Below are 27,489 nucleotides of genomic sequence, written 5' to 3'. Positions count from 1 at the left end.
AAGAGAGAGGGAGACAGAGACCGGCTGCGTTCCTAGAAATGCCACTCCATTGGTCAGAGCAACCATAGCAACATAGTTCCACCTATGACAAGGGAGCAGCCAGTGGTTTTGAAGGGGCGACGTGAAGCAGAAAAGCTTCAGAAAAGGGGGGGGCTAGTTTTGGTGGGGGGTTAAGTCTGGGGTCTGTTTTGCCCTGAGGCTCCAAACTCAAATTGAGATTCCACAACATGTTCAACCATTTGTATTGTCTGCGTCAGTCAGTACAGAAGAAGCGGTCTCTGTTTTTCCTCATAGTTCGGTGCTTCACTGTAGTTACACTTACTTGAAGAAGGCATGACTTCTTGATTCCTCTCATTATGAGCCAAGATGGTTTATTGACATACTTAAAAAGTGTCTAGTTTTAAAGTATCCTTACATTGCCTTTTAACTACATTAAGTTAGGAACACTGCTATTTCATATATCCTGCTCAGGATGGCATGTTATTGGCCTTCACACATTTTGCTCACTTGGTCGAGTCTGCAACCTGTCCGACGAGTCCTTGGGCAACACACTTAAGCCCAAGTTGTCTGTGGCGTTTGCACGTGTATGAACAGCATTAGTTACTTCTGATGGTCACTTTGGATGGCAGCCTCTGACATCAGGGCGTGACTCCATACACACATTTGACCTTTCTTAAGTTGTTTCTTTTCATTGCTTACTAAAGATTTTGAATGCATGCAATACAGAAGTTCAACCATCAATTTCTACATCCTCTTTTTTTGCCGATGTGGTCACAAAGGTGATAATTCTGCTTTACATTTAGGTCAACCCCCTTACCAAACACGAGGAACATATTTAAATATAATGCACTGCAGAATAAAACCCACTTCGACTTCACTAACAAAAAGTATCGGACTGCAGAGGTGGTCACAAAATCATGGCCGATTGATCCTGTGCAGTCAGGCTCACTTCAACACAACACCCTGACCCTTTCACTTCGCCACTTTTTTTGCAGACCACTATGTTGAAACAAAGACAGCGATCGTTTTATAGAACCCACACACCAAGACAAACAGTGAAAAGAACAGAGGATGCTGTGAGAAAAATATATGCACATGTTTATTCATAGCTGCTAATAGGTGAGGCACACAAAATAAGTCCAATCAATAACGTATTAGCTGTGAGTGGGACCATGTTTTTTTTTTTCCTTTTCCATTGAATATTAGATACAACAGTCAGTCAAGGACAGAAACCTGCATGCAGGCTGGTTATTCTTGCTACAATGGACTACTTGAAGAAGGTAAAACAACCATTATATAAAGTTTTCTGTGCAGCCTACATGGGACAGCTGCTGCGGTGCCAAAACAACACAAACCTTATTGATAATCCACATGGATTCCAGTGAGTACTACAGGATAACAAACTTTAACATAAATATTCTGAACTGCTGCTTATTTTCATGGCTTTGTAAGACCTGCTCGGGCTATTTTTTCTCTCCATCTTCTACAAATCACTGTACAAAACTGTTTCCAGAACATTCTGTGAAAGGCCAGTTTCACAAAGGACGAAACGATCTGTTATATTTACATTTGGCTTCCGAGTCACTGTAACACATACGTATGCAGACAAGAACAAAAGGCACTGTGACTAATGTCAAAACGTTGAGAAAAAAAAAAAAAAAGGTACTCAAGGTAAGCACAAGGAGAAACACCGGGCATCCTGTCAGTCGAAGAAATCACTCACTTTGATGGTAAATCCCATTACTATTGAGTTGTGTCAGACAGTGTGACTTACCATTCATCTAAACTAATCTGTATTATGCAATGCTGTCTAACAAGGACTGTGTGTGTGCGTAGAGATTATAGGAAGCCTGCATTAAACTCTCCAACTGGAACTCCAGCAGCTCCTCAGGAAGAGGAGTTTTGTTCTATCACTTATATTTGGTTAAATAATGATGAATTGTGAGTTGTTAACACAGAATACAGCACCATGAATGAACTAGTGAACCATTAGTCGACTAAAAAAATTAAACTTCATCACCCTCGCTTGTCACTAATAATTTATTTTTGATACGTTTAGGGCCCACAATGCCGATTGAATGTTATGCAGAAGTTGAACTGCAGCTGCCAGCTGCTAGCCGCGACTGCAGTAGCTTCGGTTAAAGGCTACTGCTAAAAATCTCTACAACCTGGATGTAAACCTGTACAGTGGACAGATGGCATCTTGTAGCATGGAGCCGTTTGGCAGTGTTTTGATCTAGAAAGTGGAGATTAAGTTGTATGTTGGCTGTGTCAGATTCAACTTGCATATAACCAATTAACCCGAGCAACGCGTAACCAGCAACAGGCACGCAGAATCGAAGTCTAGCGGAGCTAACACTGCTAACGCTAGCTACACTCTGCAAACCGAATATTTGACATTGTTTACCCAAAGACATGAGCATGTTAGCATGCAAATTAGCATTTTCTAATCGACTTGGTAGAATAAATACAACAGAAAAGGTGCAACAGTGAAAGCCCGCAGGTTACGTCATATTTCTGTAAAGATATCAGACAAAATAAAAGTTAGCTGCACATTTGGATACCACACAGCGCTACTTTGCAAACTTAGGAGAGGTTATGTCTTATTAGCCTGTTCTCAGTGGGTAAATGTCTTGCTTGTTTTTTAATAAATAAACACAATACATGGTCAAACATGAAACTTTGGTAAGTGTGTTACAGATTTATGAATGCCGTCCATATTTTACTTTTTTTTTACTGCACTATCAGTAGTCAATAAGTGTGTTTAAGTGATGTTGTCCATGTAACAACAAAAAACTGAATGTTCACAGACGACGACTTTGATAATCAGACAGTTTGTAGCAGGATACTGAAAGTGGACGCCTAGCTTGATGCTAGGCTCTCATGCATGTAGCATTAGCACAAACAGGTGGGTAGGTTCACAGTATCTCCAAAGGACCCATCCACAGTGTATTGACATTGATTTTAACATTGTTGTTCTTTCTCATTCACACATAAAACATCTTCGGCTTCACTCACACATTTTCCACCATCAGCTTAGCCGTCACTTCAGCGAGTAGAGCAGTTCAGCCGTGTGGCAGAGAGACAGAGGGTGAGCCGAGGAAAAGTACTGACAGCACAACCAGTCCTCTAGCTCCGCATTTCTTTCCGGCTCCAGCGAACGCTCGGCGAACTTCATCATCAGCAGCGCTCGTTTCACATCCAGCCAGTTAAGCAGCCCCTCGTGTCGGGATCCGCCGACGAAGCCTCCTCCCCGGTGTCCGTGTCTCTCCCACTGCTGCTCCATCAGGTCCTTCCTGGGGCCCCACAGCAGGCTCTGAAGAATGCGCTTGGCCTCCTGGATGTGGATGCGTTTGATGGGGTCAGGTTGGAGGAGCAGCTGGGTGAGCCTCTGGAGGCCGGCTGAGTAAAGGGAAACAGAGGGGATTTGAGGTAAGTCCTCGCAGCGGTAGTCTTGTTCCCTTAGAGCTGGACTAACTTCAAACGGATTTGGTTGGTGGAGGAGCTCGTAGATCAAGATTCCTGTCTGGAACTCGTCAAATTTTCGGTACTGGGCCGCTGAGACAATCTCAGGCGCCAATCTTGCGTGGTCACGTTTGATGCGAGGATCCACGGTGATCGATGCAGCGTCCTCAGAGGAGCGACGCTTGGCTTTAGCAAAGTTGCTGATAAGGAGCCGGGGAAGGTGACGTGCGGTGTCTCCGCCGCTTGAACTGTTGCTAGTGTTATTGTCAGCGGTTTGTCCGGGGAGCTGGGACGACTTTCGCTGATGGGGAACCAACAAAAGATTTTCTAGGCAGAGGTCTCTGTGCGTGACCCCGTGCTCTTTCAGGTGCTCCAGGCCGTTGCAGAGCTGCAGGAGGAGGAAACACACTCGACGTTCGTACACCTCTGGCTGGGTTTTATGGAACGCCTGCCACTCCCGGACAAAGTCAGCTGCAGTCTGTTGAGGGATCTCTGAGGTGATGACTACTACCCGCTCTCTGTCCGCCTGGTGTCCAGACGCAGGTGTGGAGGGCTGAGGCAGCGATGAAGCAGGAGTGTTGGCCGCGGAGACTTCTTCTGAAGGCAGCATGCTCTGAGGGACACAAGCGAGGAAGTGGCCGCAGTCCTGCTGCAGGTTGAAGTGAGGCGGCAAGCTCTGCTGCACTGACAGACTGTAGAGATGGCTCTGTTTGGCCTCCATGGACGGAGTCTTACAGATCTGGAGAGGTAGGACAGTGGGGGGAGGAGGAGGAGGTTGGAGCAAAAGAGAAGAAAGGGACAGATGGGGGGGGTGAAGAATTCCACACAGAGAGACAGGAAGGGAAAGGAGCCAAAAACACAAGAAAGGGATTTTTGTTAAGAAAACTCCAAGATAAAAACCAGTACAGTTCCTGCTTCTGTTCAAGAGAAATCAGTGTCTTTAATGTAGTTTGAAACCCGTACTTCAACTGAAGGAATGCAAAACACTTCCTTTAGACATTTTCATTCAATAAATGACCTCTTAGCATGTAAAAAAGTTTCTGAAATTCAACAAACAAAAAAAAACTTGACTGTGTGTTGGTATTTTCTCAAACCCCTGGGCTGTATTTGGTTAGGTGTGAACGTGTGTGTGGCCTTGAAGCAGGGGTTGGTCTGACTGTAAATCTTGCCTGGAATCCAAAGATTAATTGAGTCTTGAGATATTACACAAGAGCGTTGGCACACACGCCATGGCACAAACACTCGCTGTACAAACAGCCGCTGCTTTGTACAGCACATGACTTCTGGGCAAAGGTCAACGAGACCAAATCCACACCCTTCTTCTTCTACATCCTGGTTGTTTACACTACATTCCCGGGAGGTTTATACTGTAGTGGGGCCATCCCACGTCTATCCTGAGAACACGCAGGACCTACGCCCTGTTTCAGTCTCCTCATTCTTAACAATGTTAAAGATTAGCCACCTTCTTTTTCCAAACACTGAATCTTTCCTGCTTTACCATCCAATAAAGTCTGTCAAAAAATGGTAACAGGATTCAAAGTTCAATAAAAAAATATAAATCCCAGTCCCAAACTGAGAGACATACAGGCTGACCTTGAAAGAATTCATACTGTTCCTCTTCAGCATCAGAGTTCAATCTGAGAGAAGTCGTTTTTAAAAGCCAACCAACATATTTACATCGACATAATTACTTCAGCTTTCCTCGTCAGTGGTGAAGCTCTCCATTTGACTTCAGAATTCAAATAAGGAACGTTTTCACAAGGGACTCCCAGATAATGATGCTTGTGTTAATTGGGATTAACCTTCATGTTTTAATTTCATCTCATTTATAGAAGCCAGTTCACTTTTTTTCAGTAAGAACTAAAATTAGAGCTCATCTACACTCAACATTTTGAATTGCTGTTGCTTCACACTTAAGGATGGGTTTTTTTAAAGTGAAGCAATATCAGGACACAAAATGCATTTATCAGATAGGTTAGCGCTTACATAAAATAGTGACTAGAAATGTTTTTAAATTGTCAATGAAGCCTTTTGTTTGGGGCTCACCTTCACAGCGTAGGAGTTGCTGGGGTCGGAGGCGCAGGCAGCAGAGTAGTAAACAGCATCTCCTGCGTTGCAGCTCGGTTTGTTCGACGTGAGCCTGAACAAAGACCAGTTACTCTCTTCAAATCTCAGCGGGTTCCTCTGGGAACGGGTGAAGTGATCCTCACATTTCAATGCTAATCGGCGAAGAGACTCAGCGTACAGGCCTCCCAGTTTGGAGTACACTCCCTCCCTGCTATCTATGTTACTCAGAAGGGTCTGGAGCTGCATGCTGGAGCCCAGATTTGGTGCCAAACCTGGTTCTGAGGCTAAGAAAGGCACGCTGAGCTGTGGAGAAGAGGAGCAGGTGATGCTGCTGCGGCAGTGGACACCCAGACGCCCATGTGTCTTTATAGGCTCGTCCAGAGTGCGAGACCTGGAGGATCGGCCGAGCACAGCATGGCATCGTTCCAGGGACTCATTGGAAGAGAATATGGGTCGTGGATCAACAGGGCTGGACGGTAAACTGGACCGGGAGCTCACATCAGCAGGTCGGCACACGTTGCTCTCAGAGCCAGTGAATGGGAGGCGTGGATAGGCTCGGACAAAGGGTTTTCCATTTGCAGTATCTGGAGCTGATACAGTGCGGTTGACCATTTTCTTCTCTGGGAGTGGAGGTGGTTGGTTACTTAAGCTGTTGGAGGAGAGCAGGTGAGGGGACGCAGGAGCTGAGGCAGCTGGGCTCCTGGTAAGTGGAGAAGAACAAGACATCCGAGAAACATCCCGAGATCCTGAAAGATAGAAAAGAGTGTCGTCAGCGTATCTGCAGATCAGTCGCTGGAAACAAAATAAAACACAAGAAGACAGAATAGTTTATAAATAAAATCATGATTACACTTAAAGAAAAATGCATAATTAACCTAAATGTACAAAATACAGAAATTATTCCGAGACTAACAAGAACACTAATAAAACAACTTCTGACATCAAGCAAATCCATTCAAGAAACGGTTTGGTTTAACAGCTTAGCATAGCATCAAGTACAGCAGGGAAAGAGAGAAAATAAGCTAGCATAGCTCTTTTTGTTTTACTTTGTCTCGAAAGATAAAATGTGTTGATCTTTAGAGGTGCATTAGCTTTATGCTAGGTTAAGCTAAGTGGCTGGTTACTGTTGTTTCACATTAAATGGACACTTCAGTACAATCCTTTGTTGTCTTCTGGTCACAGCCTTGCACAGTTGGAACACAGATATCCACCTCTAAACATTGGGGAATCTAATTTAAATTTTGCAATATACTTGACGTGAGCTTAGTAATCGAAACAGACAGAGTCAGAAAACCAATGATGGACTTTCTTATAATGAGAAGCCTACTTGACAACTGGTTTTCATTTCCCATACCTCACAATATCGAGCGCATCATGAAACCCTGTGACAGCTGTGAATTTGATTTATTCACTACAGCCCTTCTGTCACTGCCTCCTGCTTTGCCTTTCTACATCCACATACCTCTTATCCTCAAAAGAGCTGGGATCTTCCACAATCCAGGATTCAAGGTGACACTCAAAACATCTTCCATCCAATTATTATCCATTTGTCAATTAAAGACTATAAGTTGGAGCTTCGCATGGTACCAGAGGAGACAGATACTGAGATAATTGTGCAGTGCAGTCTTCAATAACTACTTTCTTAGAAGGGGTAGACTATGAGGGGGGAAAAAATACTCTGTAGGATGTAGCCAAGCCCTTTTTCCCTCGTTATCAGAGTCCATAATTATCTCTTCAAACAACATTGGCCAGGAAGTTACAGCGATTACAAGCGTCGCAGAGGTTTGAAAGCTGTCCTACAGACAAGGACAATCATTTCCAAACTGAGAACGCATGCCACTCATTCCACAACACGTCTCGAGTTTTGATGATTGCAGAAATTTTAAGCTCAGTCGTGAAAATGAACAGCAGGTCAAAACAAACTCGAAGAAAAGAGGAAGAGGCGAACAAACAGGCTTGGTGCTTCTTTTCCCCTTTCACTGCTGCTGCACAGTTTGCACTCCGGACAAAGTTCATCGTCACACTTAAAAATAGTAAAAACCGCCAAAAAGGGAAGACATACATGTAACATGCAGGGAAATGTATCTCAACTCTGGCTGTTCACACGTCTGTAACATCTGTAGCAAGAGAGGCTAACTTTCTGCATTTATCTAACCTTTATCAGTCATGCAAGATGATTGGACCCCTTGTGCTTTTTTTTTTAAATTAAAGCCTGCACCTCTCAAACGTTTGAATAATTCTCCTTAGAATGAGTGAGAAGTACGTACCAGTGTCAGTCGTCAGGTTGTCAGTGGAGGCGGTGGGTAAACTGGCACTGCCCAGCCCCCGTAGAGAGGAAGTAGGACTCTCTACTGACCCTTGTTGGCTGCAGCGGTCCAGCTCCATGTTGCTGCCACTCATCATACCACACACTCTGTAACAGAGAGAGGGAGAAATGAACACAAAAAAAACAAAACATGCGTTCAAGTCATTGTTTTCCCCTTTAAATTGCTGTCTACCTGTGTGCGACTTTTCACAAACATCAGCGAGCTTTTCTTTTTGTGTGCGTCTGTTTATGGATGTGGAACCACTACACTTCCCCTTGATGTTCCTTTGTCCGCACTACTTATTGCTAAATAGTTTCTGGGGAAGAGCACACATGTTTTTTAGATGACGAACTCGTACCGTCAGCAGTTGTTTCACTTCCTCGTCAAAGTGGCATGTGAAAGATGAACTATGAGCATCTCTGACTTTCTATCTTCTTTTGAACTGCAGCTGTGGCATGGCTTTAACTGGGTGATTGCTCTTTGAGTTTCCTTTTGAGTTAGTTACTTTAAAGGGGGGGGGGAGTCTTTTTTTTATCTCTTTATTTGAAGCTTTTCGTGGCTCCAGAGGGAGAAGCTAAAAGCATTTAAAATGGTCTGAAGTGATGTCACTTGAGTCTGGGGCAGTTAGGAGAGTTTGAAGTTTGACATTTGATACCCCTGCGTTAGGCTACATGCTCGAGGCTACTTTACATACTACTAACTCTAATTTGTTCCTGAACTGTTTGAAAACCAAGTTGAATTTAAAGCTGTTGTGAGGAGTTTTTATCAAACTGACTGAAACAAAAACAAACACTACTTAAAGAAAGACCAGGACCGAGACTACAGTATGAAGAGATCCAGCACTGACCCAATCTGACACAAATCAAGAGTTTCTCACAGGAGCTCTGGATTTGAGAACAAAGCATGTCCATGATGCATTAACGAATAAAGCTCAGGTACAGATACATCGATTGATTCTTCAGAGTATCAAGCCAAACACAGAAAACAACAAACACCCCTTACTTGGCTATAATGTGAACTTGCTGTCTATTTTTTTTGGAGAAAGAGATTTAAATCCAAACATGATATGTGAGCATACTACGCGATGTTGGAGGAGACATAAAGTAGGAGAGCTGATCTGTCTAAAGCGTGTTATTGTTAGCTCACATTAGCCACCTTTAAGTTAGCTAGATAAGAGACATGACCAAGTCAGCGGATGTCATTTCTAAGATCTGCCTCCCGTTGTTTTGTGTCATGTCTCTATTAAAGTCTAAAACAAAAAGGCATACAACTTTGCAAATATATTTATAAAAAAACCCACTGGAAGCACAACCTCCTGTAGTCTCCATTAAAGCACTGCTTATTTAAAGAGTATCGCTTTCATAAAGAGCACATTTTAGGATTCGTTGTTTGAATCCACGAGAGATAAAAACCTTTGTATTCCATCTTCGTCAGTTTGCCTTGATGGCCTCTTCTAATGCCAGTGAAAAATGCATGAGTGGACTTCATAATCAAGGTGACCAATTAGCTTGAGTGACAGCCTTTCACTTGTCTCATTAGACTCGCTAATGGCTCAGGGAAACTGGGTCCAACCCCATCCCTTCATCTCCCTCCCCTCTCTTCCATCACCAAATGACTCTTCTCTCTATTCATCTGCCGGCCTCTGACTTCTATTTCACCATAAATCAGAACAACAAACAGATGAGGAGGGGAAACGGAGAGGAGCACAGGCGAGGAGACAACGGGTTAGGTATTCTCTTTGGGCACTTAGCTACAGGATCATTTTACAGACCAAAGAGCAGTGATGAAAGGAAGCCCGTGGAAATGCTGAGGCAGAAAGTGTAATGGCTGCGGGGATTAGGAGTGTATGCATGTGCCTTTGCACGTCTCACTCTTGATCTCACAGATTTGTATCCAAAACAGCAGATTTTCCATCCTTGGTGAGAGAATGTCATTACTTCTGTCCTGCGGGAGGATGTGCATGCATGGATGAGCCTTAGAGCAAGGGCGAACTTGACTTTGATTAGGAGAGCATGCAAGATCCCTGGAGGCATTTAGAGTAGCAATTAGCCATTATCCTCATTATTAACTTAATTCACAACGAATCGATGTATTTCTTGGCCTTTTAAATGTCTCCTAAAGGTGGAACTGCACATCTACACTTTTTTTCTGGATGATCAAAAAAATATTTCTTTATTTAAAAGGTCACATAATATTCTCCTTTTTAAGGGCTACTGCCCTTTGTGATGTCATGAAGGGAAAATCTCCAAACAGCCTGTGCTGGCTTTCTGAAAAGTGGAGCAGCTGAAAAAAGGAAGCGGATGGACTTATCTCGCAATTTAGGAAGTCAATTATCAGACAGGGAAACATATTAGTGTATTTTGCACCTCTAAGGAAAAAGCACAGAAAAGCCCAATTTCTTAAGATTTAATCTCTCTCCCTGGTATGCCCAGTTTTAGTCTAAACATCTATAAATAAACATCTTAATTGCTAATTACCTCAAAGTAGATTTAATCTGTTCCTTCACGAACACAAAGCTGACGCGAGAGATCCCGATCGACCCAGTAAACTCTACAAGTTTCTGTTCTGCAATCAACCTTTGCAACGACAGCAACCCAGATTTAGAGAGTAAACAATCACGCTACAGTAAGAAACACAGCCGATCTGTTGACATGCATGCTCCCCCGACATGTGTACGGTATTAATAAAGCTGTGTGAGGGAGTCTTTAAAAAGGGACAAGACTGGGGTTACAGCTCAGTAGCAACAGATAGCAGACAGCGTAAAATGAGACCGAGAATAAACGGCAGTGTTGTTGTTGTGGTGGATCAAGTTCCCCTTTCCCCTCTTATTTAAGGCCCTCACTATATAAAATTGTGACATCCGAGAGTACGGATTGAATGTCCATTTTGTAAGAAGCTTAATTACAAAGACATATGGATCAAAGAACAACAACAACAAAAAAAATCAAATCAGGTCATGAAATGTACAGAGATTAAAAACTGCAGCACAACTTACTCGCTACCAACGACTCATAATCCAGGAATAGAAGTAGGCCGACTCAGACTGAACTTGGGTGAAGGTGGTAGACGTACTTGACGTGCAACAAGCGATCTTTAAAAAGCTTGCTGGGTTTTTTTGTGTCACATTATAGCACAAAGAAGAATGGCGTTCATTGTTTGTGCCCTGTGATAGCAGGATAGTAACCATGGCTATATGGCCTTATAAAACACGTCTTTTAAACGAAGCTCCATTAATGTTTGACACCAGTCCTCGTTATCTTCCTCAAACTCCTCCAGCCTCGCCTTGTTATCTTCTCCGTCAGCTCTATACCCTCATTCATTACAAGCCACTTTCATTTGTTTGCCTCATCACGGGGAGAAACGTTCTAAATCAATTTCCTTTCTAATCCTCTTAATCTTATATCTAATTTAATCTCGCCATCAGGATGAGATCCAATAAAAGAATAAGATAATTAAGGTAGAGACGGATTAGAAGACGAAAGGGCAAAAAAGTTTCCCAAATGCCATCTGTCGCTGTGCACGGTGCACATCTGCACTCTACAACCACTGAGCTCCTGATGGAGTTGAAAACAAGCAGAGGCCTGTGCGTACCCACAGAGGCTCTGTGGTTTGTTACCTTAGTTCCTGAAACAGAATCAACTCTGCAGCCATCTTCCTGTTCGCAGAAGAGCATTAACACTTCCTTTCAAAAGACTATTAATAAATGCTTCTTTAATTCTGCTCTCTTACTGAAGATGAGGGACTTCACTTTGATGAGGTACGATCAACATCTGTTTGCATCCAATATTAGGTCCTTTTTTTCCCCCCCGACTGCAACAGAAATTAAATGTTGCATGGTGAACAGTGCAATTAAGACAGAGTCCCCTCCTCTGCTCTCTGTGACAGACACTAACATTACCTTCACACCCACAGGAGAAGTCCAGAGAACCTCGAAAACATCAATTTGTGACACTGAATGACCACAGCCGCTCTCAGTCTCACTCCAGCAACATTCGAGTTGAAATACGCCTGGGATCTGTAGTTTCTTCTTCTTCTTTGGAACGTGTTGATACCATCAATCTCTAAAAATGGAACTGTACTCGTACTGTATCGTTTAATACATGTGGCATCAAAAAGTCTCTAAGTATCACACGTGTTGACAAACTTACTGAGGATCTAGTCAAAGACTCCATCAGGTGCCTACCTCATGCTGGAGAGGTCCTTGTGAAATGCAAAAAATACTCCTGGATCAGACCGGTGTCTCTCTAAAGCCCCTCCATGTGTAGTAACAGAACCCTGTCTCCACTCGAGTCATATGTGTATTTAAAGTGTGTCTCAGCAGGAAAAGCAGCGCTCAGAATTAAATCCACCATATCTCATATATAGTGCTCGCTCGTTGGCCTGCACGTTGTATTTTAGAGCAGTTCTGGGTCGGACAGGCAGCAACAAGATGCTATCTGTTCTCCGGCACAGAAGGGATCGGGGATGGCTGTGAGGAGGGAGGGGCAGCACGTCTTGGAACGGCAGTTTAGTGAGCAAAAGGCAATTCACACCCAAGTCAAACTCAAAGGACTCCAACCCACATGGCTGATCTATAAATTCTACTTCTATTGGTGGCCACTGACTGCCAGACTGGGACACTTTGGGTGTTGCCAGGGGCAACAATCTGTTCACCAGAGCCCCCCCTCCTCTGGCAACCTTCACTGACCAATGGACACGCCTTCGCATGATAAAGAGCACTTACATTCAAACTCAGGCCTGACATGCACAGGCACACACCTGACGCATGAGCTGCAGGTCGACCTGTCAGGGGAGGAAATGTGGTGTTTTCCTCTGTTGGTCACAGATTCTAGGAGGCAGATCTTTCAAACCATCTGTGGCTTTTAAATGATTCAGCACATAAAACGCTGCCTCACAGGGAGAAAGTGCACGTGTGTGGATGAATTCAGATTTTTTTTTTTTTCAATTCATTCCTCACTCAACATTCGTCTTTCTGCCAATAATGCATTTTTGCTTGCTTTGCAGATGTATTTTAGATGTGAATCCCAAAAGGCACCACGTGCTTGCCAGGTGACCGGCGACACTTGTTGATAACACACATTAAACCCAAAGATAAACTCGGAGCAGCTGTAAGCCACAACTGTCGCTGGCTGGCTTGAGGCGTGTTCCCACATGTGTCTCAACAAGGTGTATTTTTATCAGCGCAGAATGTCAACAATGTCATAACAGGAGAGATGGGTCCATACTAGAATTACCACAGACATAAGGGGCCTTGAAATGTGATCAGCAAACTGTGTTTTTCACAGTGAAACACTCGCGCTCAGCTTTTGCCGACTCCAGCCGCTTAACATCTGTTTTGTCTTGAGGAACTCGCGCCCGTGTTGTACTTCATCACGCCGTCTCAGACAAAGCAAAGTTTATTTTGAAGCCATCATCTGACGTTTAAATAACTGCAACTCCTCTCTGTTTCTTCTTTCAGTCGCTGACTCAGACAGCGGAGTGTATTCTTAGGCTCATGCAGCGTCAGGCTAAAGCACACGTGCAAATGATGCTGCTACCAAACAACTATTTAGGTTAGGAGCCCTGTGGAGGTCAAACAACTGTGAGACTTGAATACAAATTTATCAACATGATTATTCTACGGGAGATGGAATTAGATGGCAAATAATAAGGTTGGGCGATTCATCAACAATATGTATAAATACATTATTTAAAGCTAAATCAATTTAAACATGATGCATCTGAATGTCTTGTGGTGACGGCTTTGTCCCTGCGTGACAATATCAATGGAACAAGGCCTGTTTTTTTTGGTTTCTCTTTACAGTTCTGTCTATTGTCTTGCGGCCAAAACAAATTTACAGCAACGTCACACAGCGGGGGGACTGTTTAACAGGCCCATTTTGTGTTGTTAATTGGAATTGAAAAAAGTCACATTACAAGCGTGAATAGAACAAGGCGTGCATTGAGGACGACGCCGGAACAGTTTGAATGATCACAAGGCGCAAGAATGGAGGCTGATTCAAGGAAGAATAATGATGCTGTGAAAGGAGAAGGCACAGTAATATTCACACAGATGACTGCACTAAGATGCGTGTGCTCACATACTGTACACTGGCACTAATCTAAAGCTTATATTCCATAAGGTGCCGCAAGACTATTTATAGCTGAGAGCAAAACATGTAAGTGCTAAATTATAGAACATAATGAAACCCCAGTGTCATGTCTGACTTACAGTTGCATCAATTTTAATGCAAGTCGCTGAAGGAGACTGAGGCACAGCCATGCAATGTGTGTTACAATGAGTAGTTTTCCTCTAATAAATGCATAGCATAGCACGCATGTTCCTGCAAGTATGTACTATGGTGTGTTATTAAACCACTGTAAGACGTTTTTACTAGTTTCCCTATCTTCAACAATATTCGGTACCAAACCGTCCTCAATAAAGTTGGTCTACATTCTGTGATTTTCTGTTGCACAGCATAATGAGCAGTATTATAAATAATTAATAATTCTAGGGGATCTGTATGGGAGATGTTATCAACTTGTCAAAACCTGTTCACAATCAGGACTATCAGACATAAAATTGAAGTCTCAATCTAGTACAAAAACATTCACTTCAAACTTGATTTAAGCTTTATGTCACTGTGTGTATAGTGCAGCTTCCCAGTTGCCATTGCTTCATATTGCAGGCTGAATACCTGCAATATTAATACATTTCCCTATTGGTCAAAACTGAATAAGCAATGTCAAGACTCCACACCTGGGCTAAATCTGATTTACTGTGATATTTAGCAGACAACCTGTAAAAAATAAATAAAAATAAATCCACATGTTTCTATTCATCAGTGAAAGGCCCCGCCTGATACAGTTCAAATGGTCTGAACAGTCGAGGGGTTAATAATTAATTATGAAGCCAAACAAAGAGATCTTTGATAGTCTTACCTGTGCAGTTTCTTAGGTGGGGGAGGTGGGGGATTGGGTTCAGTGTTGGCAGCTCCCTTCCCTGCTGCCAACAGTTCTGATGAGCTGCCATGCAACGGTTGCCTGGCCGGCATGCTCCCGTTCTGCTTGCCCTCTTCCTCTGCACCGGTGCCTTCAGCCTCCCCCTGACAAGCGCCATTGTTGGGGGCAGATGGGGCCGTGCCTGGCTCTGTCATCGGAGGGGGGCTGCTGTGGGCCTTCCAGTCCTTGGCCTCCTTCCAGACAGCAGCAGCACCATTGACCAGGCCTGTCACCCGAGAAGTTGTCCCAGGGCTGGCAGCCGGCATCTTCTTGTTTCCCTCTTTTCGCTCTCTTTCTTCATCCTCCTCTTCTTCCTCAATTCGACAGTTCCAGCCAGAACTGTGCTGGTGGTGTTTGTGCCAGCGTTCGGATACTGCTGCACTCGGGCTTTCAGAGTGGACTTTGAAGTGGCCCTCTCTCGCAGAGACCAGGAAAAGCATGGGGAGTTCAGGGAGGGGAACTGGAGATGAGATGGACGGAGAGAGGCTGGAGGTTCCGAGTCTTGGAAGTTCTGGAAGAGGGACTGGAGAGGACATGGACGGTGAAAGGCTCGAGGTGCCCAGTTTGGGGGAACGGCTTGTCCTTTTTGGAGGAATGGGTGGGCTGGACTGAGGCCGAGGGTGGAAAGTTGGGGAATGGCTGGCTTCTGTAGCCAAAGAAGGTGCGCTGCGGCTAGGACTTGGCCATTGGAAGGCAGGACTACTGGGGTTTTTATGAGCTGTGGGGCTGAAGTGGCATTGGGTGCTGATGGCCGAATCAGGACTGCTCAGATAGAAAGTTCTGTTGTTCTCTTCTGTGTGAGTGGCCATTACAGTAATGGTTGCCCGTTGAGTTTCTCCTGTAAGCTCAGAGCACTTGGACATGTTCTCAGTCTGGTTGGGAGACCCAGGACTGGATTGTACTCCATTGGCTTGCACCCCATTTCCCAGCGGCCTGCGCTTTTTCTTGGTGCTCTCTGCATAGATGGGTTCCGAGTTTGGCTTTCCCTCAGGAGAACTTGGAACCGACTCAAAACTACCCATGTTTGATGGGCTTTTGGGGCTCCCAGTCCGAACTAGTTTACCTCCAGGACCCTCTGCCCCTGGAAGCGAGTCTGTACTACTTCGATAAGAACAAGTGGAGTCTGATAGGCTTGTCTGTTCATACAGGATGGGAGGAGAACAAAGGGACAAGGGGAGAATGTTACTGGTGGTGTCCACACTTATTGCAGTGATCGAGGAAGTGCTGGATGTCTTTGTTGTTACAGAAGTACTTCCACTGCTGACACCATTAACATGAACAGTGGCGGGATTGGAAGGTACAATATCTACAGCGAGAGGTATCTCAACCGAAGCCTGATTGGACTCCTGATGATTTGCCTTGGCAGAAACACCAATTCCATTGTAAGTGCTCTTGGTTCTTGTTGTGTTTGTGTTCTGCTGCCGACAATTGTCTTCATTGGCATTCTTCTTTAAACTCCTACCCTCCTCCTGGGAGACAATGATGTTGCTGATGATCATTGAGTCTTTGGGCAGGATGTTGGGGGATAAAGAAGCCAGAGAGAAGCAGTTGTTGTAGTCCTTATTTGTTTCGGGGCTCTTAAGAACCGCCTCTCTATGGGCCTTGTTGCAACCATTGCTGTCAATGTAAAGAGATGACAGGTCCAAGAGTTTCTTCAGGCCCAACCGCTCAACTGGGCTCTTTGTGTTCTCCTGTAACACAAAAACGAACACAAATTAAATCAAAGATGCATCACTTCAGGCAGTAATGAAATCCCAGGTGTATTACAGGAAAGGCACATTTAAGACAATCACCTGCTCGATATTCATGTTTACATCGGTCATTGACTCGTTGGTGTCAAGGCTCATCATAGTGGGTCTGACAGCAATGGTTGGTTTGCTGTAGGGTGAAGGCGCTGTTACTCCAGCTTCTTCATCACCTCCCAGGCTGCTCTTCAAACAAGCGGCTGGCACACTGCCCCCCAAGCTGCCGACAGCCTTGCGGTGCGCGCTAAGCGGGTGGAAGCAGTTCTTACAAGAGCCGGGTTTCCACACGTGTTCTGCAAAGTCACTGCACGCTGACATCTTTGGAGTGCTAAATCAAGGTTTGGTCAGTAGGGGCTGTAGACTGATCTGGCAGGAATGAGATGGACTGTCATGGCTGGCCCAAGCAAGGATGCAACGTCACAAGAAGTTGATCAAAAGGCAGTATGTTGAGAAAAGAGAAAGAAGAAAGTAGATTGTTAGAAGAAAAAGTGTATTTATACATATCTAAATCATATAAATCTTTGTTAGCAAACAATACAGTTCAAACTACAAAAGAGCCGTGGCTTTTCCCATCGGGTACGTAATTTCCTCTCCCATATTTCAGGAATAACACAACTTACTTTTCTGATGCACCAATCAGAAAAAGACAGGATGTGTATCAAACAAGATGAAGTTTTCAGCATTTATCACTAAGGTTGTCAACATTTCAAACAATACAATCTCCATTATCTTAATTATTTATAGAATCAAAATATATTAGTTTTCAAAATAAATACATATCTTTAGTCATTTTTAACCCTGATTCCAACACCTAGACTTGCATAATGGCCGTTTGTGAGTAACCACCCATTTCTGCAAATTTAATGTACATAACATCTGCGAAAAATGGAAGGAATGCTTACTTTTAACATAACACCCTCTGCCAGCACCACACTCTTTGTTTGTTAGTGTCATGGCGTCATTTACCTGAATTGGCAAAGTAAGGGAACAAATAGGTTTTGAATCCAATCTGTGCACTGACTGGCACACTCACAACTACGTGATACCGCTTTTAAGGACGTCAAATTCTAACGCTAATGGACATAAAAGAGATTTAGTTCTTTTCACACAATGAGATTAAAAGTTGTGAATATAAGAGAGTTAGTAATAAGAGGGGAAATAGATACCCAGGTTGATGTTTCACCTTTTTTTCGAGGGGATGTATGTTTTTCCTAATCAAGGATCCTAAAACAAAATAAATATTAATAAGAGATTAACAAAGTACTAATTATAATTGTTTCGACAGTGTTGATGGGTGTCAAGTGTTTTTCAGTCCATAGACGACCCCAGTTAAGATTTAAGTGTCATCAGCGGATGTAACTTTAGATGACATGCAGTCTGCTGTGCTACTTGTTCCCATGGCCTCCTAAATTAGAGGGTATGTGGTTTCTGTTCAACCAAAGGCCCTGCCGGTGTGAGCCGTGTGACATGAAAGCCCTCCGGGGTCCTCCGCAGCCCCCGACATGCTGGAAGAAGACGGAGGAGCCTCAAGCATCCCGGAGGTCGGTATGTCAGGAATGTCTAAAGGCGCAAGTCTCACAAGGGTGAATCTCACACTCACGACAACCTCCCTTCCCCCCTCTACACACACACACACACACACACACACCTCCCACTCCACATGTGTCCTCCTCCTCTCACAAACAAACTGACCCACGCACACACCTCCTTCCTCTCCCTCTGTGTGTGTCCTGTTTAACTGGACTGACAGTGAGAAGATCAACACCATTTCAGAGAGAGCCCTTGTTTCCTTGCATCTCACGAGGGTGTCTCTCTTTATGGTCTTTAAACAGCTTTAATTACTTTTCAACAAGGTGCTGGGATGACTCACAGAGACATTAGACCCCCATCGACACTCATTAACTGCAAGATTTTTTTGAATAATGAGTATAAAAAAAGTTGGTAAATAATCCCCCTCTTTGGTCAATGAAAGCTGCCGATGTATGCTTTAAGGTAGACTAGACGTCTCTGCCAATCTTTAAGCCACAGTGATTCTTTTTGACCACAAACCTTACATTTATTTAATGATCAAAAAATACCACAACAGAAGATAAGGAATGCTTAAGAAAGACATATTGAGACTTCTGGTAAGTCATGGCTGCAGTAACACCCTTGCGATATGCTAAGCCTATAAGCATGATGAGATTTCCTGTTGGTAAAGATAATACATGTTTACATTTTTCTTTGTTCTGTGTGACTCAGGTCGGGCAGGAAAGCACCCACTAGCTCACTGTTTGTTTAACTGTTCCTGCGACAACAGAGGAAACCAAGTCTTGCTCAACATCTTTTGGCATCGTGCATGAGTCATATGAAGCGATGACTGATCACAGACACAGATCATGATCATTACCTTTACAGGCCTGCTGTTTAAGAGAAAAGACTCACTGGCTGTCCAGAACAAAACTTTTATTTATTTATTTATTTTTTTGGGGGGGGGGTAGTATGGTTCAATTAAGCAATAAGAAGGCATAGATGGCATATTTAGTGTCCACAAGACACTGTAATTCAAACGTTTTCTGTTACAGGCTGATCTCAACGTGCACCTTATTTTCAGTTCCTCTGGCTCTTGTTTACATGTTCATGCGCTTTTTGTTTGAACAGAGATAGACCCTGCTGTCTACATTCCCCACACCTTCTCAAGCTCAAGGTCCAATATTTCTCACTTGTAAGAACGAAGAATGAACACACACACACACACACACACACACACTCATGCCAGATGTTCAGCCATATGACAGATTTAAAAATCTACCTTCAAAATAAAAGATTGGGCATATGAAAAACATATCATGAGTGTGTTAGAAATTGGTGGCTCGGGGCAAAGCAGCGCAAGACAAAAAGAGGAAAATGTACAGTTTCCAGCCAACTCAAAATTATATTATGCAAAAAGCAACACGTCCCCCCTGACCTCTGCCCAAACAGTGCTTATCACACACGTGCCTGGCCACTAGATGTCTCAAAAGACACGTTCATTTTTACTGAAAAATACAACCTTAGAGGTCTATTAGTCTAAAAGCCCAAATCATAAGTCGGTTTCATACAAAAGTAGTTATTAGCTTGATGCTAACAGGTTGTAATGCATTGAAGAATGCAGTCATGCAACAATGTCAGACAGGGAGGCTGCAGTTTAAATAGCCCAAAGATATGGGGACCAGGAGGAGTAATTAAGGTAAAGGTTGGAGGGCTTATCAACTCTCAACAGCTGGTAAAACTGCACTTTGTGTGGATCCCTCTGCAGCAGGCAGCAGCAGTCACGTTTGACCCCCCCTAAACACACGGGCACACGCGCGTGCACGAGCATGTTGGGCAGCTCAGAAGAAATCTAATCCTCCTTATGTTTGCAATTATTCCAGGTATATATATAGGCCAGTTAATTACGTGCTCCTCTGTATAAACATGGTTAATGTTTTCTTGCTGATCTGTAGATGTGTCAACATAATAGATGCAGCTTCTTCACTCAAATATTGTGAGAATTACTCCACTCATTCATCATCAAAATAATTGGACAACCTATAGCCAGTATTACGGTCAAATAATCAGGTCAAATCAGTGTTTAGTCACCCACTTTGAAACCAAATTCTTTACGGGCAACATTTGTCACGGCTGCTTCACTCACACAGCTCATTCATTCAGGGGGGGACAACCTGTTTTCTCGATACTCGGAAAGGGATTTCCGCCAAAACTTGTGAAGTTCTGACAATAATCCTCAAACTTAAACATTAAAACTATTCAATTCATGTATCTCAAGCACCTGTTTTAACACATAGGCTAGTAGGTTAGGCTTTAGAAAACACCTGGTACGTTTATTTAAAGCTCCGTTTGAAGGTCTGATAAATGAAGATTTGGGTAAGAGACACTTGTTTGCTTCACTCTGTGTTAATGAAGAAGAAAAAGCAATATGTCCTCGCGCACTCAGGAAACTGTCAACAATGGCTTTTGTTTAAGGACCTACATTAAAACCACTTATCGGAAATGTAACTATGGCAACTTGGCGCGAGGTATACAAGTAGCAAACCAACAACAGAATAGGTGTGTTGAGTATAAAGAGAGGGAAAAAAGCTACATAATCAAGTAGCCAAGGTTATCTCGTGCCCACTGCGTGCTTACCTGCTTGGACTTATTCTTCCCTGGCAACACAAAACGTCTCCAAAAAAAAAAATCACAAAAAAAAAAATCGACAACGCAGGTGTAATAGTAGCTGCTCTTGTTATTCCAGGACAAGCAGCTATCCGTCGGTCCTCATGTATCCTACAAGCGACAGGTTAATAACCGAGGAGGAGGCAGAGAGCTGCTGCAGGCTTGTATCGGCTCCAGCCGCGCGCGCGTGCTGCTGCTGCTACTACTGCTGCTGTTTCTGTTGCACTGTGCAGAGGTGGAGTGTTGAGGCGGAGCAGGAGGAGTCCTCTGCTGCAGCAGCGGCAGCAGCCAGCAGCAGCGGCGTGGAGAGAGCACAAGGAGGTGGGAGGAGCTCCTCACCAAGCATGCAGTCTGGCCAGTAGTCACACTCACACATTCTCATTAAGGCGTTTGTCCTAGAGCTGTCATTAGGGATGTTCCCATAGCATACCACGTTTTCCTTTCCGATACAAGAATTGATAACAGAATTTGAGATAGTAAATCATATAAGAGTAGGAGGCTTACAAATATTTTCCATATCCTTCTTACTATAGGCCAACATGTACCATTATGTATTGATCATAATCTTTGTTTGTTTGACAAAGAAAAAATGCGTCATTGCTCAAAGTTAGTGGCCTGTGAGATGAATTAATTTGGCAGCAATGACTAACAAATTAAAGGGAGCACCATAACATCTGTCACTTATTCTCATGAAAGGGAATATGAGAGGATGCTACAGTGCTGAAGCTATGAAAAGATAGTTTGAGATAGTTTTTGTTTTTCATGTAACTATTCGGTCACTATGGTTCCACCACCATTCAAAACAACCTGTTTAAGTTATTTAAAGAACATTTCATCCTCTCTTGTATAAGAAAGAGGGGGATGCTTAGCCCTGCTAGCATTTATACCAGCCTTCCCTGTTGATTGTTGCATACAGACTTCCATATGAAGGCAGAACACTTTCGTCCCTTGCGTGCAGGAGGGAAGAGCAGGCAACATGTAACGTTTGAACTGGCAAGGTGCAATAGAACGTCTGAAGTTTTAAATGAAGTGAAGTGAAGCTCCTTCTGTGCAGCTCACATGCCTGAGCTCTTGTACTCCTAGATGTTCTACAACGCCATAATGCAGAGTGAATTCACGCACTGGGACACCAATATTACACTGTTACAGAAGCAAAGTGTAAGGGCGGCAGGACTTTGTTACAGAACCACAGTCTGTATAAGATCTGTTTATACACACATCCCAGCTTCCATAACGACATCTTTAATTCTTAACAGAATTATGAAGGGACTGCTTACAGCTACAAATAATGCAGAAAAGAAAGCAAGCCCCCTTTTTCCCCAAAAGTGATCCGTCTTGATCAGAGGCCCTTTGATGTGGCCAAGGTAGATGTTTACAAGCTTTCCTGGTGCAGGCAGGCCCTTCCCCACTGCTACCCCCTGGACTGCTCCTGCTCCTGCTCCTGTTCATCATGCCTGGGGTGACAGAGTGATAGAAAAACACTGGCCCTGATACCGAGCCAGGCGGGACCCCCTGCTGGTTTCCATTACTGGCAGCAAAAGGAGAGGCAGAACTCACAGAGTGACAAACACAGCCGCTGTGCTGGATAAAGGCAGTCATCCATAGAGATTAACCTTTTGACTGAGCATCCTCCGTGTGTCTTAGTGAGGAATAATACTGGAACAAGGAGTTATCTGTTGGCTTTTTTTTGACACATTTAAACAGAGAACTTCAGAATCTGCCCTCTGATGCATTGCCGTCCCTTTTTATTAAACACTTTTGATTTTCTTCAGTTTGGAAACAGAAAAGACCCCTAAGAAGAGATTATTCTATATTGCCTCAAAACTTGAAAAATTTAGAAAAGTATGATCAGTTTGCCCCCAAACCTAGAAGCCAAACCCTCTTCTCCCGATGTCCACTCCTTGTGTGAAAGTACACCTCCATGCACATGAATCAATTGGACGCAGAACCAAACGGGTTTCCTGAACCTGATGCTAAGATTTATAGTCGGCCTGAGACAATCAGCATAAGTGGCAAAGCAGAGACTGGATCCAGGAAAAGTGATATCTTTTTTACAAGACCACCTGTTTGAATCTGGAAAGAGTCACAATCCCATCAAGAGGATTAAGAGTTTTGTTGCATCTTATCTATTTTTGGCAGTGCGGCGCCTGTAATAATTCGGCTAATGGGTTATTTCAAACAGCTTGTGCTTTGCGAAAAAATCATTTTGGGAGAGAAGCAACTAGAAACCTCTTGCTTTTTGGATTCCTTTGCCTGTTTGCTTGAGTAACGATACAAGTCGTAAATCTTTAAGTCTGCTTTTAATTGATGCCGGGCGTGATCATGTGTACTAATATGAAGGCATGCTGTCAGGTGACAATTGTACAATAACAGATAATAAAAAAAAGATCCAAGTTTGCAAGTATGGTATGAGACAAACTTGCACATATCTTTCTGTTCTTCCGGTCAATGTTGCAAATGATTAATCAATGTCTTTTCCTCCATTGAATTCATGCTTTACTCTGCTTAGAGATTAATCATTAAAGATAGTTTAAAGATACATCTACAGCATGCTGCCTACACGTGTGCTGTATCTTCTGTCTGCTCGGGCAACTATGCAAATTGTAAATCTCAATCTTACCTGATTATCTTGCAACTGTTTATTTTGCAAGTGGCACATCATGTTCTCGTATTGATGTGCAGAAATGCGCCGTCATTTTTGCAAACTTACAGGCATCGTCTCAGATCTTGTCCAAGAAACACTGAGATAAATCTTCCAACAAGAGTGAAACTTTTTGTGCTGAAATGTGGTCAGAATATTTTTTTAAGAGGAGCAGAATATGCCAGCAAGGAAAATCACTTCTTCGACAGAAATTACTGACAAAAAAGAAATCAGTATTTCAACTAAAAGCAAAAGTTTCTGCCTCGGTGTTCATGTTTTATCCGCCAAACTATCTACCTATAAGTCATTGCAGATAAATTAAAGATGGCGCTATGCTTCAAACTTTATATTGCATGACCCATACACGTGTGCACTACTTTCTTGTGCTGGCATGAGGCTCAAGTTGACAGCCTGTGTACACTGTGAACCATGAAACACTTTTGAGTCGCTCATCTTTTATAGGACTCTCTTAAATTATGAAGGACATCACATCTACTTACTGTTAATCTTCCTGGGCCATGAGAGCCTCTGGCACACCGTGCACACTGATGAATTAGCAGTTTGTTGACATTCTGCAGACTGCTCTGAGTTTGTGTGTGTTGGGACAGGAGAGAGATGGAGAGAGAAAAATCTGCACACTGCAACATGAGGATGCTGTTGGACGACAGCCAATCCTGAACCGGCCAGCCACAGATATAACGTCAGGATGCTGAAATATGAGCTGCTCTCTGACAGCTATGCATGATGTATAGTGTTTGCATCTCTCCTGATTCCCGTACAGTTTGGCATAGAAAGATGGATTTTGGCTCTGCACGTCTGTATTTACTGCATTGCCAGCATTCAGATTGCTCAACCTGCGCCCCTTTTTTCCTCAGAATGAATGAATTATTAATGGGACAATCATTTCAAATTGACTTCAGAGAGGAGAGAAATGGGTTTTAATGCAAAGTAACAAGAAATGGACTTGCAATCATTGAAGGCATAACTCAGGTAAGATAGGTCCACCAACCCTATCTCTCCCTCAGAGTCCACTGTCAGTCTAAGCAGAGTTAAATGAATGCGCTAAGGATCTCTGTTAGCACAGGGGGCTGATATCGCAATCTTTAAGGAAATTGACTTCACAAAAAATACTTTTTTTTGAACAGTTTTCAGTTCATCTGGCACTGATAGCTTTTGTCGCTGAAATGTATCCTAGTGGAGAGGTTACTGTGCAGCTGTGGCTCAGTTGGTGGACTCGGTTGTCTCTCAGTTGGAAGGTCGGGGGTTGGATCCCCAGCTCCTGCAGCAACTTTTCCGGCGTGTCCTTGAGCAAGACGTTTAACCCCATATTGTTCCCTCTGTTCCGTCGGCGTTGTATGTATGCGTATGAATAGGGTTAGTTACTTCTGATGGTTATTACACAGCAGCCTCTGCCATCAGTTGTCAGAAGACGAGAAAAGCGCTATACAAGCTCAAGTGCATTCACCATTTGCTGCCCTTTGTGATGTCATAAAGGGAAAATCTTTAAGCACGTTTCCTGAAAAGTGGAGACGGCAAAAGTAAGCGAGTATGGCTGCAGTATAACTAGTAAACGAGAGGAGGACATAAAAAGATGAATCTCACTGAATCAAATAAAGTTCATTTTATGGTCTTCTATGATGCACTCAGATGTTAGTTTGTTTTTTCCCTTATTTATTTCCCCCCAAAAAACTGAGAGATATTTGTACTGATTTTTTGGTTTGCAACTCCCTCAGCTCTTCCATATATTCATGGGATCCAAGACATGCTCATTTTGTGAAACAGCAAATTATTGATTGTCCTTGATAACGTAGATTCTGATTTAAAGTTCAAGGGTTGTTTCATTTTGGCCTTTAACATTTGCTTCGGCTGAAGATCTCTGCTCATGTAAACTGTCTGTGTAAGCAATGTTAATGTAAGTCACATGACACAAGCTCTTCCCCGTAAAAGTTCAGCGTTTTGCCCTCTCACTGTTTGTTTGGACTAATTGACAAACCAGGTTGTGGTGCTGCTCAGGTTTCTGCCTGTTTCTGTGTGTGCCACTCACTTCCCTTTTACCACAGGAGGCCCCATAAAAGATATCCTGTCACGACACCAAAAGGTCTTTGTTTGCATTTGGCCTGCTGCATGTGAGGAAATGTCAGTCACAGGAGATATGAGGCTTCCCATTTGTAACTCAATGCGCCTCTCAGATTCTCTTACACTGAAATTAAGTCGAAAAAAAAATATCTTAAGGTTCAAGGGGAATTCAAACTTTTTTTTTTTTTAACAGGTGCTTGAGATGAAAGATAAAAAGGAAAAGACGTCTGTTTGCTGTTTACTGCTTGTCGGAAACACTACAAAGAACCAGAGAGGCAGAATGTACACTCGTTCCCTCAGGACTCACTTTCTTCTCCCCAGGACGCCCCTCTTAAAACCTGAACATTCAAAGGTAGCCCCCTCGTGTAACTGTATGCCTCTGAGAGCCAGGCACCAGGAATTAAATGTGTGTGTGTGTGTGTGAGAGAGTGTGTGTGTCAAAGGGAGAGATGGGGTGTCAGATTGAATGCCTTTTCTCTTGGGGTTACCATGGTAGTCGTGCAGAGGAGTTTGGAATGCAAAGATAACGCAAAGCAGAGCCCCACCTCACACCGACACAAAGTCAAACAGAACACACAAATACCAGCCTGCACTCTATCGCTAACGCAGTCCCCAATGACGAGATTTCTCCGCTGCCTCCATCGTTGCATTCCTGTACCTGTCGCTACAGGCTCAGCCATTACCAAACACACACACACACACACACACACACACAGAAAACCCTCACATCACATATTTCAACATCAACGGGACACATCATCTGTTTATAGAGATTTCTCACCTGATCTCACCTCAGTTTACCCAGATTACTCATAACAGTATAAGACGCTGCAAATACATCCAATTCCATTTTTTCCCCTTCAGATCTCTGTGTTGAAGTTATTCGTCAGATTAGAAAACAATAATGCAAAAGCTGTCAGAAAAAACGGATTGAAGATGTGTGATGAAAAAAGAAAGACTGCTTGATTATCATCTATTTCTAAATGTTTTACTTGAGTTTACTTTTAATAGAATAATAAACTTTGTTTAATGCGGCCTATAATTTTCAACACTCGGCATAAACAGCTTTTTGTCGCTGCACTCAGTTGCACTCTCAGTTGAAATACGTTTGACTTTTTGGACCGCTGCAAACTTGTTCCTCTGAAAACGACGACTTTTCGTTCGTGCACGTCAAGGTTCCAGTCAATAGACATGACCGGGTAGGTGGACAACAACAACAATGGCCGACTTTGAGTTGTATTTGTGCTGCTCATTCTATTGAATTTGACAAAGCTTTTCCATCTAAGTGTAGATATCGTGCACCATCCCTCTGATCAGCAGAGACGTCCTGCATCAAAAACTGAATCCACCTTTACGCCTACAAAGGCTGACCTGGTACTCTTTAGATGTTCTTGTGTATCTGTGTGCAGTTGGCAGTTGTTATAACATGTTTTTGTCTGCTCGTGGAACTTTTCAAAAGACCCAAATAAAAAAGGCTGGGTTGTCAGTGGATTGTTTCCATGGAAACGGGGCTTAAAACAGAGGTGAAACTACAGTACACTAAAGTTTCCCAACATGCAGCTGACCAACTAGATTTTCTGTTTTACTTTGAAACCAACTGCATATTTGTTCTCGTTAAAGTGTTAACTCGCTCATATCTCATGCCTTTCCACACAGGGTCAACGCTGTTCGAGTTTTCTTATCAGGCCCACATTATTTCTGTCAGCCAGTGAAACAGAGAAAAAACAGCTGGTCAGTCTGTGATTGGCTGTTAATCTGACTCACACATGTACCTCACTAATACCTCCTGCACAACATTGACCTGTTTGTCCCGGGCTGTGATTGCTGCTCTGCTTGAATACTTAGCACACATAAACACAGACACGGATATTAGCATAGCTTTCACAGATGCACATGCCAACACACACACACACACACACACACACACACACACACACACACACACACACACACACACACACACACACACACACACACACACTCAAACCATCTGGCAGATGCATTAGCAGTCTACAGATGCCCAGGTCAGACC

The 27,489-nt window shown here is 43.3% G+C and overlaps 2 protein-coding genes across 2 annotated transcripts in view; one reads left to right on the top strand and one right to left on the bottom strand.

Moving 5' to 3' along the window:
* The window catches only part of LOC306837038 (uncharacterized protein), a 210,233-nt gene that overhangs the window by 9,851 nt on the left and 172,893 nt on the right, over positions 1-27,489 (top strand). The window lies entirely within an intron of this gene.
* Positions 1,075-21,154, bottom strand: prag1 (PEAK1 related, kinase-activating pseudokinase 1). Its single transcript, XM_079365290.1, has 6 exons — positions 20,711-21,154; positions 16,613-16,958; positions 14,760-16,510; positions 7,800-7,945; positions 5,512-6,278; positions 1,075-4,204 (listed from the first exon to the last, which is right to left on the bottom strand). Exons 2-6 carry the CDS (start codon positions 16,880-16,882, stop codon positions 3,044-3,046), a joined length of 4,095 nt encoding a protein of 1,364 aa, XP_079221416.1. The 5' UTR covers positions 16,883-16,958; positions 20,711-21,154; the 3' UTR covers positions 1,075-3,043.

This window comes from Symphodus melops (genome assembly GCF_947650265.1).
Source record: "Symphodus melops genome assembly, chromosome: 16".
Classification (NCBI taxonomy): Eukaryota; Metazoa; Chordata; class Actinopteri; order Labriformes; family Labridae; genus Symphodus; species Symphodus melops.
The sequence above is the reverse complement of the archived record's forward strand: the minus strand, read 5'-3'. Positions and strand labels throughout refer to the sequence as shown.

Coding starts and splice junctions, on each gene's coding strand:
- prag1 (XM_079365290.1), bottom strand. CDS start 16,882: ATGTCAGCGTGCAGTGACTTTGCAGAACACGTGTGGAAACCCGGCTCT. Junction 16,511..16,612: donor TAAACATGAATATCGAGCAG/GTGATTGTCTTA, acceptor TTTGTGTTACAG/GAGAACACAAAGAGCCCAGT. Junction 4,205..5,511: donor GCAACTCCTACGCTGTGAAG/GTGAGCCCCAAA, acceptor CTACCTCTCCAG/ATCTGTAAGACTCCGTCCAT.